Source organism: Phasianus colchicus, chromosome 21 (assembly GCF_987193195.1).
Source record: "Phasianus colchicus chromosome 21, bPhaCol1.hap1.1, whole genome shotgun sequence".
In the NCBI taxonomy this organism is placed as follows: domain Eukaryota; kingdom Metazoa; phylum Chordata; class Aves; order Galliformes; family Phasianidae; genus Phasianus; species Phasianus colchicus.
The window spans coordinates 4904332-4925202 of NC_143456.1; the positions used below are offsets into that span (position 1 = coordinate 4904332).

At 47.4% G+C, this 20871-nt stretch overlaps 2 protein-coding genes across 6 annotated transcripts; both read left to right on the forward strand.

The window, feature by feature from the left end:
• The first annotated feature begins 148 nt into the window (after positions 1–148).
• PRKRIP1 (PRKR interacting protein 1) lies at positions 149–7616 on the forward strand. Its single transcript, XM_031591833.2, has 6 exons — positions 149–306; positions 667–745; positions 2171–2271; positions 3039–3124; positions 4877–4944; positions 6878–7616. The coding sequence occupies exons 1-6, from the start codon at positions 187–189 to the stop codon at positions 6991–6993; spliced, it is 570 nt and encodes a 189-aa protein (XP_031447693.1). The 5' UTR covers positions 149–186; the 3' UTR covers positions 6994–7616.
• A 2283-nt stretch (positions 7617–9899) lies between these two features.
• Positions 9900–17643, forward strand: ORAI2 (ORAI calcium release-activated calcium modulator 2). Of its 5 annotated transcripts, none has more exons than XM_090122647.1 (5): positions 9927–10039; positions 10301–10574; positions 10670–10713; positions 11905–12145; positions 16595–17643. In XM_090122647.1, exons 4-5 carry the CDS (start codon positions 11915–11917, stop codon positions 17138–17140), a joined length of 777 nt encoding a protein of 258 aa, XP_089978773.1. In that variant the 5' UTR covers positions 9927–10039; positions 10301–10574; positions 10670–10713; positions 11905–11914; the 3' UTR covers positions 17141–17643. The 5 variants fall into 5 exon arrangements, with proteins under 5 accessions (XP_031447692.2, XP_089978773.1, XP_089978774.1 ...); XM_090122648.1 differs by having other exon boundaries at positions 10301–10509; XM_031591832.2 differs by lacking the exon at positions 10301–10574 and having other exon boundaries at positions 9900–10039.
• Positions 17644–20871: the final 3228 nt, after the last annotated feature.

A 20871-nucleotide genomic window follows, 5' to 3' on the forward strand; every position in this document is an offset into this window, starting at 1 on the left:
GGCAGAATGGCAAGGCCAAGACCTGCCGCCATTACAGGCCGCTCGCATCGTGACGGCCACGCCCATCATGGCGGCCACGCCCATCATGGCGGCCACGCCCATCATGGCGGCCACGCCCATCATGGCGGCGGTTCAGCGTCCTGCGCGGTGACGCCGGAAGTGGGCGGGGCGCTGTGGGACGGGAAGATGGCGGCGCCCTCGGCCCCGCGCCCGCCCCGGCCCCGCAAGGAGCCGCAGCCGCTCGTCATCCCTCGCAACGCCGCCGAGGAGCAGCGCCTCCGCCTCGAGCGCCTCATGAGGAACCCGGTGAGGGGACGGGAAGCGGGCCGGCCGCTTCATGCTGGCGGCCGCGAAGGGACGGGTATTGAGCTCGTGTCCCACCCTGGGCTGTGAGGGAAGAGGCGCCCCGAGGGGAATGGAGCAGCCCGGGGCTCCGTTGTCTGCCTCTTGCTCTGCATTTCCCGGGAGCTGGCGGGAAATCTCAACCCTGGGGCTCTAATGAGGCGTCTCGACCCTTGTCCTGAGAGGTGCCTCTGACTCCTGCTTTCTGCCCGCTCCCTGTCAGAGGAGATGTGTCCGCACGGGTGCTCCTTCTGGGGCATGCACCCGTGTTCGAACTGCAGGTGTTGCTCCCAGAGGATGCTGATGGTTGGTTTGTTCTTACAGGAAAAGACTGTACCAATTCCTGAGAAGCTGAATGAGTGGGCACCACGGCCTCCCCCGGAGTTTGTCAGAGATGTGATGGGTAAAGACACTGCTCTACAGATAACTGTAGGATCAGCCATATTGAGCTTAGGCACTATTTAACAGAAAGATTGGGGTTGATTTTCTGTTGGCAGTCATTTTGCTGGAGAAAAGAGGTATAAAATGAGCTTTTTGAGTTGTTTTCTCAATGTCCGCATTGTTCGTGGGCCTTGCTTTACTCAAAGTCAAAACCTGTGGCATTCCAGTAGGCAAGCTACATGTAAAGGAATAATCTGTGCTGTAGTGATCACAAGGCACAAGTAAATTGTCTTTTCCACAGATATGAAAGTGCTCTGGAAGCTTACAGGTGTGAATTACCTCTTTTAATTGTTTTGAGTCTGAATCTCAAGTGATGAGAGGCAGAGGCATGCAGGGATGTGACTGTGTGTGGTCAGCTAGGGAGCTGACAGCTGTGCAGGCAGTCCAGCACAAGTGTTCTGCCTACACTTCTATCTGGAGGGATTAGGATTTGTAGCATAAAGTGCATCTGCATGTAGATCTGCAGATTCTTTGGAATCTTCACCTTATTGATCTTCCCAAAGGCCAGCTTGTTCATATTTCAGAATAACTAATCTAAGATTAAAAGTTTTATACATTTTTGAGTAAACTGTTCTCAATATTACAATTCCCTCATAGGCTTTTCAAATAGCTTTGTCAGGTGCTTCAGTAGAGCTGTTTTGGTTTTTTAGGAGCACCTGACGTGTTGGGATTCTGTTGGTATCAAAGTGCCCGATTGCAATCTCGTGTTTTAATTACTAGATGTTTTCTTTTAAGAATGCTTTTGTGTACTTTGCATTTAGAAATGGCTCAGGAGGCACAGGGTGAAAATGAGTGCCACATTGAAAGCCCCTCTGGGACTTTACCATGTAGATTAGTGCTAGGAAGAGAAAACTGTAGGGATTTTGTTCATGAAGAAATGCACAAAAACTGTCAGTGGTATCTGTGGTATCAGGGAATGGTATCTGGTATCAGGGAAACAGCAATGCAGTGGGTTTTATCACCTCTCAGTTGACCTTTATTTTTTTTGTATGAAATGGAGAGAATCAGTGAGAGGCAACCTCAGCAGGATGTTGTAGTTCACCTCTGTCTAGAAGACAACAGGGTGTGCATTTAACTTGAGGCCTTGTGCTTCTGTGTCCAGCTAAGGCTTTATTCTCTTCAGAGGAGTAATTGTGAGAGGATATGGTGATTGCTGTTGGTGTTGACTAGTAGAAACTGCATTGAAGTGTAAGATTTTGCAGCTTACTTTAGCTTTTGACTGGGAGTTGTTTGCTTTTATATAAAATGCAGACACACTCTGTGTTGTTAATAGACTTTCTTTGTACACTGTCCTTTTAGATATCCGGCCCCTCAGCATCTAGCTGTAGTAATTTGTGAACATCCAGTGTGTGTTATCTTCTAGCAGATGAACCCCTTCTTATTGCAGGTTCTAGTGCTGGAGCTGGCAGTGGGGAGTTTCACGTGTACCGGCATCTTCGGCGCCGAGAGTACCAGAGGCAAGATTTCATGGATGCCATGGCTGAGAAGGTCAGCAGGACTCTTTATATTTTTTTCTCATAACCATTTGGTGTCCATTGCTATTTTTTTCTCACAAAATCATGTGCAAACAATGTTCCAAACCACCTCTTATCAAAAGAAAACAGTGCAGGAATATGTGATATGTGGTGTCTTTGTCAACACTGAAACATTTGATGCTTTGTGTCAGACATGCTCCCTCTTCTCTGTTCACTAGGAATCCTAACATGTAATATGACAGATGAATGTTTGTGTTCTCATGTGGGTTTGAAAATGCTTTAACAACTGTTAGAAATGTCTCTATGTATAAAATGAAATCCTTAATACCAGTGTCTTGCACAAACAACATCAAAGCAGGTGCATGCACACACAATACAGATCTGTTAAGAGTGTCTTTTCTTTCAGGGAGCATTGTTGTTATATTCTCTCTTGGCCAAAATGAATCCTCTAATTCATATGTTTCTGTCTGTGTCTCAGATTATCCTCTTGTTTTTATTGACACGTTCTTCAGGGCAGAAGCCCAGTGTCACTCATCTGTTTTGGTGAGGATTCTTTCCTCTGAAGTGTTCAGTGGTTGGCTCAGGCTGCAGGTTACCAATGCTGTCTGTATACAAGTCTTCCCTAGGATTATGTATTTTGTATAACAAAGCAGCCAGACAAAATCTGGCAGAGCTCCCTTCTGTATTTTGCTAAAAGACTTCTCCCTAAAAGGACATGATTTTGAAAAGAAGTATTTTAATTTAGGTTGTGACCAAAGTATAACATGTGATCAATTACAGCAAAGACTAGATGAGGAATTCCAGAAGAAACTGGAGAGGAATAAGATGATTGCAGAAGAGCAAACAGCAAAACGCAGAAGGAAGCGGTAAGGGCAGATTGCTCCCGGGAGGTTTGACATGGAAAACCTCATGCCCTGTGCCTCGTCTGCAGCTACATCCTTTGGATAAATACTCCTGTTCTGTGTCTACATCAATCAGCCAAGAAATCTGTCTGCAGAAATTAATTTCATTAATGTCATTGTTTGGTTTCTAAAGGCATCTGTAAATTTGACACGCTTTGCTGGTGTGGTTTATTTTCAGTGCCATTGCTAGCAAGATAACTTTGACTGCTTGAGCAGCTTTTGCTGACACTGTCACACTGACTGCAAGAAGCCGTGCTGTGTATTTGTTTTAACAATGTCAGGAAAGTTCTGCACGTATGTCTGGCTTACATAAATGTCTGTAGCAGCTGACATCAAGCAACTTGAGTGTGAAAATGGTGCTGCTTAACGGATGCTTATATGGATTAGGAGTAGTAGGGTGTGATGGTGCATGATGTCTGCACACTGCCAGTGTGACTAGCCCAATTCAGTGCACAGGTATAGAAAAGGCCGTGCAGTGTTGTTAAAATGAGTAGCAGTTTCTACCTACCTCACTAATATGCTGGCTGTCTACTAAGTTAAATAGAAAAAATGAGAAATGTGAAATCATTCCTTTCCTGTGCATTTTAGGCAAAGTGAAACAGAAGAAATGGTCTGAGAATCATTAGCAGAGATGTAAGATCTTATGTTCCAGTCTGCCATGCCTTTCAGAAGTAGCAGATATCATGGCTGCTTACCTCTTCCAGAGTGCCTGACCCTGAGCAGCTTCTCTCTTGTCTTTTTGAGAATGAGCGTTTTGCATTTTGTAGCTGAGAGCTGCTGCTGAAAGGCCTATGCAGAGTGACTCATTGGCGCATTAGCACAAATGTGCACAACACAAACACTGTTGCCATCTTACTTTACATCTAGTGTGGTCCAACAGATGGCCAGGAAGTCAGATCTGGCCTGCTGCTTCTTCCTTGGCTGAGAAGCAGAACAAGTGTTTGAGCAGCAAATGCTACCCAAACATTTTAATACCTCCTTCTTGCATTAAATAGTCTTATGGTGTAAATATCAAGCAGCTGTGGCACGCAGGAGACCCCTAATGTATCTCACCACCCTTCCTCTTCTGTCCAGAGCTCCCAGGTGTGGTGTCAGGGTCTTTCTGTAGAACCCTCTGACTGTGTTGTGAGGGTAACGTCAGTCTCAGATTGCTCTGCCTGATGTCTGCCATTAGACTGCCTATTTTTGTTGGGTAACAAAACTGAAATCTTTTATCCCCAGTGTTATTCCCAATGATTAAGCACAGCCAAATATGAAGATCAAGTATATTGCTTTATTATTATTATTATTTAAAGCACATTACTGATAATTACTTTTTTCAGTGTTGAATTCCAACAGCTTGAGATTCTGATAAAGTTTTCTCCATATTTTTATTGGTTAAGTAACTAAAACGTAGAAACAGTTTCATTCTTGTTCCTTCTTTGTTGTGTTCTGGAAGATCCTTGTTTATCATATGATTTCAGTTGTAGTTGCATCTGGTAAAAGACTTTAAAAAAATAAAATAAAAATCCATAGGACTAAAACCAACATAGAAAGGTTTCTGTTGGTCTTATATCTAGATTTGCTACCACTTGTTTTTAAGTTGAGACCAAATTTGCACTTCTCTGAAGTCTTTTCCCAGGATGTCTGTAATAGGTCCTTAATTGGTGTGTAATTACAGTGTGCAGACACTTTACAATGTTAGATTTACGTGAGTCTTTTTTCATTGCTTTTTAGCCAGAAGCTAAAAGAGAAGAAACTGCAAGCTAAGAAAAATAAACTTGAACAAAAGAAGCAGGAAAAAGGTCAGTGAGATTTAGTTTTCTTTTTTTAAGTCTTGGTTCTGCTTTCTTTGAACCTTAGGAGGGCTTATCCCATCTCCACCAAGCATTCTTCATAGATGGATAGGACTGAGTCTTAAGTGTGATATTTTTGTTCATCTGTCAGAAGTCCTCTTTGAAAGCCATATTTTTAAATGCACGTGAGAAAAAGGGGAAAAATGCACGGCTTGGACAGCAGGAAACTGAGTTATGATTTCGTTTGTAAGAAATTAAGCCACCTTGGAGCCATCTGTTCCAGACAACTATTTCATTTCATGTAGAAATAAGCACTGCCTCTGTTCTCCTGCAGTCTTGGAAATTCAGCGATGTCAGAACAAATGTTTGTTCAAATTTTTGGATGCTCGTTGCTTCCTTTTAATGAGTGTCTTTTACCTTAATTTTTCAAAGAGCTGTGCTTTGTGGCTGAGCACGCTGATCGCAGTAAGTCTGGGAAGTTAACACAGTTCCTGATAGTTCTGCTAGAACATAACTTGTCTGACAGTTCTACTTTATTTCTGCTCTTGTTTGGATCTGTTTCAGCTGAACCACTGCCAGCCTCCCATGTAGATGTGGGAGGATAGATTAATCATTAGGTTAATTGTACTTGAGACAGCAAGGGAATGTAGCGGAGTGCTTTTGGTCTGGTTTGTTTTTAAAAGCTACTTGCACATAAACTGTGACTGGGGGGAGAATCTGAGTGTGAGCTTAACAAAACAGAATGGCTGTCTCTCCAGGGTGGTTGGGAGAGGGAGGAGCCAGGATTCTGTGCTATAGGGCTGCCACGTACAAATAAGTCACAAATAAGCCATCTTCGGGGAGCCAGGTTCTGAGCTCCTCTGTCTTTAGAACAGTTCTTTGCTTGTTATACTTTGTGATTCTCTATTTTAAAACTGAATAAATAAGCTGAAAACCACATACAGCTGTCTTTAGTCTGCTGAGAACAGACTTGTCTTTTACTAGTTTTGTATGCCTTGATGTCTGAGTTCTTTCCAAAGTAATTGAAGTGTGCTTGTCAGACCTGGAAGGTAGGCATTTGTGTAAACAAATAATAGGACTTGTGGCAATCTTTCACCTTTGTCAAGGAGAACTGTTAAGAAGGGTTGGCACTAAGTTCTACAGTCCCCTAACACAAATTGACGGGATTGAACTTCACCACACGGTGGCATCAAACCACTGGTCCTACACACTGGTCAGAGCCTGAGCTGAGCTGACTTGGCCTGAGAAACAGGGAGGTACAAGGGGTGAGACAGCAGAGTTATGGCTGTCAGATCCAGGTTGCACTTTATGCCGTACCTAATTTCCATATCCATTATTTAATTTCTAGAAGGTGTTTTCTCTTCTGGTCTTTCACCAGTTTTCTGTGATCCTAGCTAATCTGGCACTTACCTTAAAGAGTTCCCATGTTTGTAATAAACTTAACAGTCTGTAAAAGGTCTTGGCACCCTGTGGAGTTACTGTAAACTTGGATAGACATTGAAATAGACGGAGCCTGGCAGGCAGCTTCCTGGTGTGTGCATTCTTTAGCAATGTTTTGTGATACTTGAAAGTTCGTGCCAACACGCAGAGGTGAGATTGGGAATTAGATAATCTGTGACTTTAGCACCTGACTACCTCTGATTGAGATAACATTCAATAGAAGGTAGAGTTCTTTCATGTTGGGTTTGTCACAGTGGTAATGCAGCTTGAGTGCTGGAGGTAAGGGGACTGCTTCTCCAAGGGAGAATTTGATATTCAGAGCTCTACTTCACTCACTGTTGTGAGATTTTTCATAAGGAGGACATGTGGAGCACTTTATCAGTTTGTGCTAATTGGTGTGATCTAATACCTGTTTGCTTGGCACCAGAGGCTATTTTGTTGTGAAATACATAACAAGGAGGACATGGGATATGTTACCAATTCATATGGTTTCTGTTTTTAGAGTCTGATCAGTCTCAAGAGCAAGTCAGCAGTGAGGATGACGAAGAGGATTGCAAGGAGGAGGAAGAGAAGGAAGATGATGCTGAAGAGCCAAGTTTTGTGATGGGAAGAGGATGAGGCCTCTGAGGGACAGCAGGAAACACTGTTCATTGCTTTACATGCAGAAGCATGAAAGTCTTTCATCTCAGCCAAGCAGAACCCATTGGTGAACGTTATATCTGCTTAATGGTGAATGACCTTCGCATCGCAGGCCTGAGAGATATCGATAGAGAAATGCCAAATAAGAGATTTTTTTTCTTAATTGCTTGTATAACTGCTGTGCAGTCTGCTCTGTTTGCTCTAACGAGTCAGCCATAAGTCTCTGTGACCCTAGAGTTCCTTCTGACATGGCCCAGAGTGTTTTTCTGTCTGAAAGCTAAAACGCACCCATTACCATTTAAGGAAAATATTACTGTGAGGACTACATAATCTAATGTTGTCAAAGCTGGTAGCAGTCAGATACCTGAATCTGAGGGCAGAGTTCAGTCTGCAGTAGAAAAGTGGTCTGTAGCCAGGCTGTCATGCACTGTGAGTGTTCTGAATCTGGGGATTTGTATGGGGTCATCTCTAACCCAAAGAAATCAGTTTATGTTGCTAGACAAGTTCTATAGATTTTTAAGCAAGATCCCTTTTCTATTGCTAAAACTTTCCCTATTACTTTTCTTCCGTGTTTTTTAAATTAATAAAAGGGATGTGTTGGATTGTTCTGTCTTCTTTTATTTGAAGAGGATTTTGGTGAAATGAAGAGGTGTTTGCAATGCTTCAGGAAGGAACAGAAAGGCCAGGTGATGTGGCACATGAAAATATGGAAAAAGGTGTTAGCTGCATATCATATACTTTTTGCTTTTGGATTTGATCATTGTTAAGGTTTTCCTAAAGACTGTGTGTGTAAAACCTCCAAATCTGTAAAGCAGAAAGGGTTGGAATGGAATGGCATTGCTTGTATTAAGCTTCATGTAGTGACACTCCCTGCTTGAGGTCTCTGCTTTGAACTCTGAGTTTTCTGGTAAGAAAAAAAATCTGTATATATGTTTGTTGATGCTTAAATGAATAGCAAATGCATTAATGGTTTTATTTGTATATTAGGTTGTTGCCTTTTCAGTGCATCTTGAACTAGAAGTGCCTGCATCACACAGCATCAGCATCCAGAATGTGGCGCTACTTCTCAAGCTCTTGTTAATGCCAAATTATTTAAAGCAAAAACAATGAAAAGGAATCACTTGTTAGTTTTCAGTCCTTGAACTGCCAGAAATCCGGCATTCTGTCTGTGCTGGCTTTATGCAATGGTTTCTCACTGGTATTTCTGTGACAGTGGGGGAGCAGATGTCATCAAGTTCCATTTTGGATTAGATCCCCTGTGCCTCCCTGCCACCCCAGCTCGAGCATCCACATGGAACTCTTGTGTTAAATCTGGGTAGAGCCACGTGCTTTGGGTAAGTTGTGACTGTTTCATTCTGTAGTGCTTAAGATACAGACTGGATGTCCCACAGTTGTTGGTGTTATCACAGTGTGAAGTGCTGAGTTAGGGGAATTATTTCACTCAAATCCCCTTTGGGTAGGTATGCACTGTTGATGTATCTGTGATGTGGGACAAGCCACGTTGTGTTTGTTGGATTTTGGTTGGAGGGAAATTGAGAGTCTTGCAAATAAACAAAGACTGTTCTGACTGTGAGTTTGTCAGGCTTTTGAGCTGAATAAATCGGTGCTGGTTGGCATTAAGCAGAGCAGGCATGTGCTGCATGAGGACTTCTCACAGTTGGGAAGAAGGTGGACTTGAGTTGGTGTCGGTGAATTAAATGAACACAGGTTGTATGACCCTGCCATGGCTCCTCAGGACGTTGTGCTGCCCATTCTGAATTATTCATGTGCTGCATTTGTGAGGAGTGCTTGGTTTGTATGTGAAATCCATAAAAAGCCAAGAGAATGTATTGCTGAGGGTGCTGTCTGCCTTACGGCCATCTTTTAGGAGCAGGGTCCATATTTGATGTGTGTTGCTCTGAGTTCTGAGAACTACCATGCCATGCTGTGGTGGTCTTCAGAATACAAAGACACTTATGAGTGAGGGAAGTTTTGGTGTGAAGAGAAAGCACAGATGCAGTGACGTCTGTATGGGAGAAGCATCATCCATAGAGCAGAAAAATGGAAGTGCTCCAAAGTGCAGTAAAACAAAGAACAATTCAGGAGCTGCTTCTTGTTCCAGATACAGCAGCAATAATGTGAAGATTTTAAACAGCCCCGGAGTGTGACCTGCTTCCATTACATTCTTGCTTTGGATTTCTTTCCAGAGGAGTCAGTCTGCATCAGAGAAAGGAGAGGTGTCACCAGGGAGCTGAATGGGCTGTCCCACTTCCACAGGAGCCAGCAGTGTTAACGCTGTGACCATGCAGAGGTATTCCTAATCTCAAAGATGAAAAGCACGCTCAGGAAAGTACGTGTTTGTCTCTCTACTACGTTTCTAGGAATTGTTTTCCTTTGTTTCTTCCTCCCCTCCCCAGCACTGATGCTGTCAGAACAGCCCGCTGTGCCATTGAGCTGGAGCACTGTGCTGCTGCCTCCGAGCGCTTTATCTCGTTTTCAGGGCAGGAGCTCCTTCCGATTTCCCGTAGCCTGCCCCCTCTCGTGCTCCTCTGATGGATTTATGCGGGATTTCCTGCTGAGTCAACGGAGGAGGAATGCAGGGAGACAGCAGCAGCTCTGATAGCCCTCATTTACAAAGGGCGGCTCCTTCAGCGCTCAGCACTGCCTCTAGCGTAGGCTTTTGCTGTATAGTAACCGTAATAAAAGCGCATTTACATCCCATGCTACCGGTACGTTCTCTGTGCAAAGATGGAGAGCTGCGATCACCGCACCCAATAACGCACCGGCCCAGCCCAGCCCCGGGCTTCCCCAGCAGTACGCGTTCGGAGGGGGCGGGGCTATCGGCCTGGGGGCGGGGCTTGGCGTAGCTCTGACCAATGCGGCGGCGATCACGTGCCGAGGGGCGGGGCTACCGGCAGCCCCCCCATTTCCTGCGGGTCACGTGGCGGGGGCCCGGCGTTGCCTTGGCAGCGGTGGAGGCGGCGGAGGCTCCGGTACCCGGCGGCTCCCGGGGCGCCGCGCCCGAACCGGCCAGCGGGCAGCAGCGGTGAGCGGGGAGACCGGCCCGCCAGGGCGAGGGGGCTTCGTCCTACCCGAGTGGGGGGGTCAAAACGGGGAAATCCGGGGTCGGAGGGCATCCGGGGCTCCGGCCTGGCCGTGGGGCAGAAAGGCACCGGCACGCTGCTCCGCACGGGGCTGGGGGGGGCGGGGGCTGAAGGCCCACGGAGAGGCTGCCGTGCGAGCGCTGGGAGCCGGGCTGCCCACCTCAGCCGTGCCGTGCAGAAATCCCCACGCTTGCACCCCGCAGGTTGGATGCGGGGCGCTGCCGGGGCTTCCCCTCCTCCTGGCTGGCGCTGGGCGGGTTACCAACATCAATACGAGTCGGCGCTTTGCGTCTTCAGCAGCGGTTTGGCGCAGCGGTGGCCTGGCACGAGTTTGGCCAGAGCTGAGAAAGAGCCTCCCGGGCACGTCCTGCAGCTGCGTGCTGTGCGGTGCTGTGCTGCCCCACCAGCGCAGGTACTTCTGTTCTGAACCCGTAAGCTGCAAGGCAGGAGCACGGATCTCCCCATAACTCACCTCTGGTGCGGACCACTGCCTGAAAAGGGCTTCCAGAGTGAGGATGCTCCCAGCTGAAGGTACCGTGTGTGTAAAACGCTCCTTTGGTTTTGTGTTTCAGCCCCCGGAGCCCCCTGCAGCCCCTCCATGCCCATAGGCAGCCAGGTGAGTGCTGTTCCATGGGTTTGTGGGTTTCCTTCTGCAGATGTTTACTTACTTGGGAACGTCTCTGGAGTTGCTCTAGAGTAAAAATTCATGCTTGTGGTATTTTCAGTTTATTTTTCCAAGGAAAGAAGCAGCTGTGATTGGGTGTTCTTGTTCTCCCCTTGTAACCTCTGAATTCGTGTTTCTTTTAATGGAATTTGTCCCGGGCTTGATGTTTCCAACATGCTGAATTCCTGTGTGTTGTATGAAAACAAATGGCAGCACAGAGGCCGTCGGCGTCCCAGCGAAAACAAAGCCAGCACCCCCACTATGCATATACAGGATGCCATCACAGGAAGCAGTGCCGTAATTCTGCCACTCACAGACAGTCTCACAGCTCACAGTGCTTGGCTTGCAGCTGCAGCCTTGGTCACTGTTCCTTTTGAGCAGTGTGGCTTAGAGCTGGGGGCGGTTGGTGCTTTTTCTCTCGGCTGCTTCCTCCAATCTCCTGGCAACCATGACTTGATAAGCCCACACCATATGGCAGGGAGCTGGGCAGGGCTGGAGCTGTGCTCCAGCAAACAGCACAGTGCCTGCAACCCACAGGTGTGGGGCTGGGAATGATCAGTGCTCCTTCAGGGAGCTGCTGGAGATTTACAGCCAGCAGGAAGTTTCTGCTGCAGGAGCTTGGGAGATCCATTAGTTAACCCCATGCAGCGTTCAGCTCCATGGCTGCTTTGGGGAAGAGCTGTGCCTGTGTGAGCTGAGCAATGGATGAATGGAAAAACTGGTGTACAGAGGGAGCACTGGGCACTTCAGTTTGGTGTACCCTGGTACACTAATACGATGCATTTGGAGCTGATGCACGATGCAGTGTGACATTAAACTGCCGACTTAAAACCAAACAATAGGATGGTGACCATATTTTTAAAGTGTATTTTTGTAAAACAAATGAGTGGGGAGGAATGAAAGGGGAAGGTTGAGATGTTGGCTTTGACATGTAAAGTTGGGTTCTGTGCTACGCTGGCCACGCTGGAGCAGTTCCAGGTTTCCTTGTGCAATCCCACCTGGTTCTCGTGATCAGTTCTAGCAGGCAGGTGGTTCTGTGCATCATTTCCCTATGACCGATGATAGCTTTGTTCCAACACAGCTTTTCCAGCAGCTCATCCTGTCTGCTGCCTTCTCCTTATCACGGCTGTTTTATTTCCTCAGTGCTTCCCTCATGATGAGTTCTGAACTGAACGTCCCAGTGGATCCCTCCACTCCTGCTTGCTGCTCTGAGCCTGGCACCAAGGGCATGGATTATCGGGACTGGGTGCGCCGCAGCTACCTGGAGCTGGTGACCTCCAACCACCACTCTGTTCAGGCCCTGTCCTGGAGGAAGCTGTACCTGAGCCGAGCCAAGCTGAAAGCCTCCAGCAGAACCTCTGCTCTGCTCTCTGGATTTGCAATGGTACGTTGGTTTCGCAGGAATGCTTTCTGGATTTGAAAAACTAACAGCAACAAAAAATCTCTATTAATTGGTGTTCTGTCCCTGCGAAGAAGCAGGGTGTGCTGTGATGTGCTTGGCTGTCCCACGGCAGTGTGGATACAGGAGCTGCCCACACCTCCCAGTTATCCTCCCAGCCCTTTGCAAACACTGATCTCCTCCCTGCAAATGATCCCGAGAGCTGCCCCATATCCAAGCAGTGCCCCAAGGCCGGGTGTTGCTGGCTGCACCTGGTCGCTGCTGTGGTCCTAATCTCATTTTCTGTATGTTTTTTTCAGGTCATGGTGCCTGTAATAAGGTGGAGGCTGGCTGGCAGCCTGCCAGAGAGCACTTTGCATGGCACAAACAGGGAGATCGTGTTGTGAGAGGCCCCACAGCCTCGGGCACAACGTCAGAGGGCTGTGCAGCCTGCAGGGAGCCAAACCGAGTGTATTTTTGTCAGTGCTGCCTGTTGGGAGTAATCCCTCGTCCTTACTGTGCTCTGTGCTTGGGTGTTAGCTGGGAACTGTTGCATAGGTCAGAGCTGTGTCAGGGAGCGCAGAAATAAACACCACGAGACAGCAGTGTGATGCTTAGGGCTTTGAGTTGTGATGCCATCAGCCTCCTTCTCTCCCCTCTGGTTTTGCCCAGAGTGAAATCTCTTCTGGGGAGATTTTCTGTCCAGGAAGTGAGCTGCTGCTGAGGTCTGAATGCACACATACAGAGGGCAGGATGTGATGTAAGGGAGCTGCACGGAGGAGATGGGGAGGCTTGAGGAACTTTCTGTGTTTTATAGAGTTTTGTGGGTTTTTTAAGCTTCTCCCACCCCTGCACCTCCACCCCTAGAAGATGAATGCTTCTCAGCATTACAATGGGGAGATCTGTTTTGCTGCTGCCCAAAGTGGAGCAATATTAAAACATGGCAGTAGGTGGGCGCAGGATGCAGGGAACAGAGGAGCATTATGTGCCCTTGGGTTTTTCAGTCCGTTGTGGGGATGTTAGAGCTGGTGCCAGGGAGCACCCTTTGCCTTGTCTCTAACAGTATAAAAGCAAATTAGCCAATAGGTGTATTATTAATAGACCATTGACTTAATACAGTAAGTAGATCCCAAATCAGAAACTGACGTTTTTGCAGTAAGGAATTCCCTTGATTAGTAGCCTTTTCACACTTGGCCTTCCAGCAGAAGGTGATGCTGTCCATAGGTTGGTAGGCTTGTGCTTAGGATGTGGACATTGACTCTTAAATAAGAGTGTGTCTGTGGCTACTGATGAAAGTGGTGCAGTTATTTAGAGTTAAGTGGTTCCCGTGCAGCGCTGTGTGCCCATAGCTATGTAAACAGGTGTCACACAGGGCTTGGCTATTGCTTTATTTACTTCCCTGTCAGCGTGTGCAATTCCAGCCAGTCTCATATTGGCTGAAAATTATTACAAGCTGATGGGTATTTAATCAACAGGCGGTGGCTTTGATCCAGCTCCTTCTGGACAGGCTGCAGAATAATGCAAACCTTCCTCGTTACGCGATGCTATCTGTGGTATTTCTGGCAGAGAGCTGGGCAGGCCAGGAGGATGTGGCTGCTTCCAGCTCCAGTGCTGCACAGAGGGGCTGCATGGCTGCACAAGCCTCCCTGGGCAGACTGTAGGTGAAGGGGATTGAGAGGAGCACGGGAAATCTCCTTCCTCATTTCCCTGCTGGAAAGAAGAGCTGTTCCCACTAGCAGCGCTTGTCTAATTGCTACAGGATGTGCATTTGATTTAGAGAAGGGGAAAAGAAGAAAGAAAGAAAAAAAAGTCCAACAGATCTACTGGAGTGATTGTTTGCACAGACTGCCGAACCATCTGTGTGGATGTAACGTGCTCTATGTGAAACCATTTGTTATCTTCCTGTGTGATACTATCTGTGCTCGTCTGAATTTCTCAAGATGAGCATCTTCTTTGTTGTGGACAATCTGGGCTCCAGTGATCTTTAAAAAGAAATGATGAGAGAAAAGCATAATAACCCATAATCTAACTTGAGTTTAATTCAGAGCACATGCTCCTTTAGCAGACCTACGAGCGTGAGGTCCAGCAGGGCAATCCTTGAGCTTAACATTAAGCCCGTGCTGAAATCCTCTGCTGCTCAGCAGCGTGCTCAGCGCCTTGCAGAGTCAATCCCTTGATACTTTGGCTTCTGCAAGGAGGCTAAAGCAGAGGGGGCTGTTATCACAGAGGAGTATAATTGTATTGAACGTGGCATATTAATAGTTTTACAGACCATGTAGCATGCTTAATGGTTTTTAAATGGGTTATGTCAGCTTGTCCTCTTTCTCTTATCCCGGTCAGAGGATGACATGACAATCTGTATGGGGTAAAGCAATAGAGCTCGCTCACCTTGCCAGTGCTTGTTTGTGTTAAATGAACTGTTTTTCTGCCTTGCTGCCCTATCTGGATTGTTGATGTTTTTCTATGAAATACCTCTTACTGAACCATCAGTCAGTGTTAAAAATTCATCGTGTTGCACAGCTGAAGCTAGCCCTAGGGAACAGGTTTGTCTGGGAGGAAACATCCAATTAGCTGCAAAGTGCTGCTGATGTGATGGGTAACAGCTAGAAATTGATATGTTGGCATCAGCCAGCCTCTCAGCTCTGATATAGAGCTATGGATTGAACATGCTGATACAGTTCCTATTCAGCTTGCTGAATGCTGTGTTGCAGGGTGGTACAGCCCCCAGAAATGAATGATACACCTGCAGCTTCTCCTGCCTGGTGTAGCCTGACTGACGATCACTGTGCTGTACAGGGGTGTTGTGCAGGGCATGGCAGCAGAGGATAAGTCTGATCTCCTCAAATCTGTGTGCAGGGAACTGGAAAAGGAACATGAGGTCAGGTTGATGGCTGGATATGGAGGGTCTTCAAGGTCTTTTCCAACCTAGATGACTCTGATTAGAAGATGAGAGGTGATGGCCTTAAGTTGTGTCAGTGGAGACTCAGGTTGGATATTAGGAAACATTTCTTCTCAGAAATGGCAGTGCTGCAGTGGCAATGCTGCCCAGGGAGGAGGGGAGTCCCCATCCCTGGAGGTGCTCCAGAGCTGTGGACATGTGGCACTGAAAGACGTGGTCAGTGGGGCTGGTGGGCTGGGGTTGGACTTGGGATCTTCCCCACCCTCAGCAATAACATGATTTTAAGGTAGTGTTGTGTATGCTTTATTTCCATGGACCTTCCTTGCAATGGTGGTGAAGCCAAACCTGTGTTTTTTTTCCCTCTGTGTGACTGGAGCTACTAACAGGAACCTCTCAAAACAAACAGAAAAAAACAACCACATATTCATCACCAGAACAGAGGGCTGGGAATGCCCAAAAACTGTTCCAGTGTTCTTAGCATCTCTTACATCATTTGTAGTTGATGTAGGAATAAAGTCTGGGCATGCTGCTATTGGCCATTTTCTACCCCGCACGCGTGTTGTGTCCTGCAGTTTGCAGATATGTTCAGACCTGAGCTGCTCCCTCCTTCGGGCTGCTGGTGATTTCAAGGTAACTGCAGGAAGGACAGCAGTCATAGCACTGCTTCCATCCTCCTTAATCCTCTTCAGGGTCAACAGCAGGGACAACTTAATCTCCCAGTGCCTAAGTAATGTTATAAGTATGCCAGAGTGAATGGTGCAGATCGTTATGCAGAGCCTGGAATGGCTGTTCATACTTTGCTTCATTAATATACCTTAAAATGAACAGCTTCAGAGATTTGTTAGCTGATAGGAGCCGGCTTTCCTGAACTAAGAGAATGGAGTTGTCACGGCGCCCATAAGCCAGTAGCCATCCACCTCCTTTCAGTAAGTTATGAGACCTCGAGGGAGATATTTGGGGATATAAATAGCTTGTATCCAGGCATATTTGTAATAAAAACCAACTTAGCGCTCGGAGAATAGAAGGCAGCTATTTTAACTATGGACTAACTTGGATTATTATGAAGTAGCTCTCATTCTTCCCTTGGGAGGCCGGGTAGGCTGGCTGGCAGCTGGCCAGCAGGGCTGCTGCTTTTGCTCTCCTGTGCACTCACCATGTTGAAACTTCCTGCAGCGAGCGGCCGGCGGTGAGCAGAAGAGGAAGGTGTGAGAGCAGCGAGCGGGATGGCTGCCTGCAGGCTGTGAGCTGCCTAACGAGCTCCCGCTGCTGCCTGCACGGTTTGATGCTGTTCATATGGCTGCAAGGAGGGAGCTGCTATTTTGGAAAACTGCAGCACCAAAACATGTGTGTAAAGCTTGATAGACCAAGCTGCAGACAGTGCGTGCATCATCAAGAGAAACGGGGCTGGTTGTTCAGGCTGCTGTTCTAAAAAGCACTCAAGTGTGTACTTGAGCTTAGGTGCTCCTCCTGAGTAAAGATGCTTTCCTGGATTAAAGCCTTGAATGGTGGAAAACCAGCAGCTGTTGAGCAGTGGTTTCTTGTTCTTGTTCCCCCAGGTTGCCATGGTGGAGGTGCAGCTGGAGATGCAGTACAAGTACCCACAGATGCTGCTCATCGCGTTCAGCGCCTGCACAACGGTGCTCGTGGCTGTTCACCTCTTTGCCCTTCTCATCAGCACCTGCATTCTGCCTAACGTGGAAGCAGTGAGCAACATCCACAACCTGAATTCCATCAGCGAATCCCCACACGAGCGCATGCATCCCTACATTGAGCTGGCGTGGGGCTTCTCCACAGTGCTGGGGATCCTCCTTTTCCTTGCAGAAGTGGTGCTGCTGTGCTGGATCAAGTTCCTGCCCGTGGACTCCATCCTGAAGAATGACACCACCACCATCCAGAAGCCCAGTGGCCACGCGGGCTGGCAGGCAGCTCTGGTCTCCACCATCATCATGGTCCCAGTGGGGCTGATCTTTGTTGTCTTCACCATTCACTTCTACCGCTCGTTGGTGCGGCACAAAACGGAGCGCCACAACCGAGAGATCGAAGAGCTCCACAAACTGAAAGTGCAGTTAGATGGGCATGACAGAGGCATGCAGGTGGTGTGATGGGGGCCGAGGCCGAGAGCAAAATGCCTGTTTTGCTGGATGGAGGGGCACGCTGGTGGTGGATTGTTTGGAGGCTTAAATATGTAAATGCTAATTGCCTGCCGTGTATAGCTGTGGGTTCTAATGCTGTTTCAGACTCCGTGGTCTCTGGTCCTACACACCTCTGTGCTTAAGTGGACACTGCCATGGGAGCTCAAGGTCAGATCTTTACATTGGTACAACTAGCCAAAAATCTGCATTATTTTACAAATGCTCTGTTGCCAAAAGTAAAACTGCATCAGCTGTCCAAAAAGGCTGTGTGTGTGTAGGACCTGCCTTAGTGTCAGAACTCCCTGGCTGACTGTGCAGCAGCAATTAACTGGCAGTTTGTTTCTAGAGCTGAGCTGGTTAGTGAAGGTGTTTGCACCCAACCTGAGGACGATTGGAAAGCACAATAGGAACTGTGAGTGTTCGTCACCTTTGTTCCAAAGCAAATGTTCCATAAACATATAACCAGGAAGAAATCAGCCTTGGCTTTTATGTTCTATTCTCACTATTCCCTTCCATGCTTCCACAAATTCTAAATGCAGGGGGCTGGGGACTTCTGTTGTTCTGTCTTCAACAGCATCTGTCACTTTAGACTGAACAGATGCCAAGATCACTTGTTTTTTTCTTTTTTCAATAAGAGCCCAGGGAAGGCTTACAGGTGTTTTAGTTTTAACAAGGACATTCTTAAAACAGAACAGTGACGAAATTTAATGAGATGAAGCTTTGAAGGACTAGAAGAGCGAGTTTCAGGGAGGAAAAGTGGCAGCAGACAGTGGTAGAAACTCGTCCCTGTGTTGTTTTCAGTTATGTCCTGTTGGAATGTCTTTTTCTTGGTGTGCTGGAGAGAACAAATCCCACTCCTCCTTTTTTTGCTGGTGCTGTTTGTCAGCTGTAGCATTTGCCTGTTGAAAAGGTCCGCTTCCTTCTCCCTGCACCAAAGCAGGCAGCTCCTCTGGGGAAAGTGGAGCTGCAGGGTGAGCCTGGTGGAGCTGGACCCAGTGGAGATCTGTGTGCCATTAAAGAGCTATCATATTTCATTTGGGCTGCTTCTTCTCCAGCATTAAAGAAAAAGACATTTGCACGTCAGTACGACTTAGCAAGGGAAGCTTGCGAATCCTGCAGCATCCTTTTGGGCAAAAACTGCCATAAAAAGTATTTCAAGAGAAAAGAGTGTTTTGCAGTCATCGGCTGTTCTAAGAAATGTGAAGCTTTCTGACATACAGCTGAAAGAAACATAAGCCCATTTTCTTGGTCCTGATCCTATGCCCATTTCCTGCTCTGCACTCAAACACTGCAGTCAGAATCTCCCAGCTCCCAGGCTGTGTAGGTTCCTGAAATCGTTATGGATGTTTGTAATGTTCTGTTTAACGATGGTCCTTTTTTCCACTGGGATCCGAGAAATCTAATGGCAGCATGTTCCATGTCAGCTTCCCAGAATGGGGAGTACACTCAACTCCCAGTGAGACCTTCCCTGTGCCTCTCTTTGATGAGGGTCTTGGGAAACGAACTCTCATTTCTCTTGTTTACATGTGAGTTTGAGCATTGCTGAACAAGTTGCTTAGCACCGTGTCTGTGCCTTTCATCTGTTGTTCTTGCCACAGTTGGCATGTACCATATTGGCTGATGTGCAGCAGAGAAAATAGTTGTTGTGTGTCACATGACTAGCCTGTACTTATGCACATATGCAAAAAATGAGGAGTGTCCTCCGGGAAGTGGATGGTCGTGAAATTCGTTCCATCCCCCAGCAGCCCGCCTCTCTTCCTCCTCTTCTTACCAAAATAAAAGTTAAAGGTTTACGTAACAAAATCAGAGTTGAGTTTTCTGCCAAGTATTACACACGTAGGCTCTTCTTCCAGCAAAATCTCTATTGCGAAGCCAGAGCTAGAGCAGATAGGATTAATGTCATGTCTGTACTTTGCATTTTTTTCTATAACAGCAGTAGTAATTGGCCTCTGTGCGCTGTGGAGCTCAGGAGGTTTGAAATCAGTTGTAGAGGAAAGTATTGTAGCATTATTATTATTTTTTTTTTTTTTGTAATAAAGAAATTGTCAAATTTCACAGTGTGTATGTGATGCTGTGAGAGCAGTGCAGCTCATATGGAAATATAATAAATTTCAGCAGACGGAGAAATGCAGCAGAGACTGTGCTTTGGCTTTGCAGAACACCCTGGTGAGGCTTTGGTGGGATTGGGTTCACAGCAGGCTCAAGGCAGCAGATCTGTGGCTGGAGAGGGATTGCCTCACTCCACAGGGAATCAGGGGCTTCGGGTGTTTTCCCAAGGGTTTATGTGCTTAAAGCTGCATAATGGTGTGCTTTCCTCAATTTGCTCACAGCTTTGATTTCTGTTTCTCTCTGGGCACTGGGTTCTCCTCTTCCATGGGAGTATTTTTGCTTTTTGCCACCTGGGTTCTCTCTCTCTTACCCATCATCTTTGTGCTGTACCTCCTCTTGTTCCTTTCCCAACAAGAGCACTCAATTTCTCACCTTTTCCTCTGACTTGTTTACATTTTCACTGCTGTTGGATCCAGACTTGCATTGCAGTAAGATCTCCCGTGGTACCAGCAAGCAACAGAAACTTAATTAATCTGTAAATGAGTGGGGACAGTGTGCCTGTCCAGACGGCTGCTTCTGTGCTGCGGTGCCAGAAAATCTTCCCAGCTTCTGCTGCTGCCCCATGGCTGGCAGCAGGGCTCCATCAGTCAAGCAGGGAGATGCCTGCCTTTCCACACCGTGCTGCTGTCCTGCAGCCTGGCAGCACCAGCTCATGTTTCGTGCCTGGTCTGAGCACCTCGTCCCAGTCAGCCCCGGGTCTGTCACCGCTGGGTCTTCAGGTATGGACTAAGCTCTGGGGTGCCTGTGGGTGTGCTGCTCCTGCACTGGGGTCAGGATGGTGTTTATTTGCTTCCCGCACCAGTATGGGCCCTGCGGTGCTGCCCTCGTCCTCAGCTCTCCTCACAAGCTCTCATTTTGCCTAGGCAATCCTTCCAGCCTGTTCAGCAGAGCTCAGCCAGGTCTCGGGGCTCACCTTGCTGCAGGGAGCAGCCACAACCCTGTCCAAGGCCTTTTGTTTCTCGGGGGACGCTTTATGCCAGCAGCAAGGTGCCACTGTGTGCTGCAGTGCTGCCTCCTGGAAAGGGGAACAAGGGGCAGTGCAGCTTTGTGTCACCTCACGGCTGCTTCCCTCGTTAGCAGGAGTCCAGCCTGGCCACGAGTGCAGGCAGGCGCTGGGAGCAGTGTCAGGTTCTCTTGTTGGCCCAGCTTGGTGCAGCTCCTGCTCCCTGATCTCCCTATTTTTAACATAGGCTGTCAGGTCCCAACCCATCCCATTGCTTTGGTGGGCAGCAGCAGCTTCAGCAGTGATGCAGACTGAGCTATGCTAGACCTGGCTGCCTGGGCCCAATCCATGTGATTTCAATGGAAATGATGACAGGGCTCAGAGCAGAGCATGCTGTGCTTAGTGCTCCAATATGTGGAAGTGCTGATAGGGAGATGGTGGAGCATGCACCCCTGGCTTCCTGGCACTGAGGGCCCAGGACAACAAGGGCAGCTGAGGACTGCTGGGTTGCAGGGCTGGCTGCTCCCATTTAGTGCCTTTCTGTGGTTTTATGTGGGATTTCACCATGTCCCATCTCCCTTCCCTAAGCTAACAAAAAGATTCAAGATTCTCTATTTTCCCAGCTTTGTTATCTTCTTCCCTTATCTTA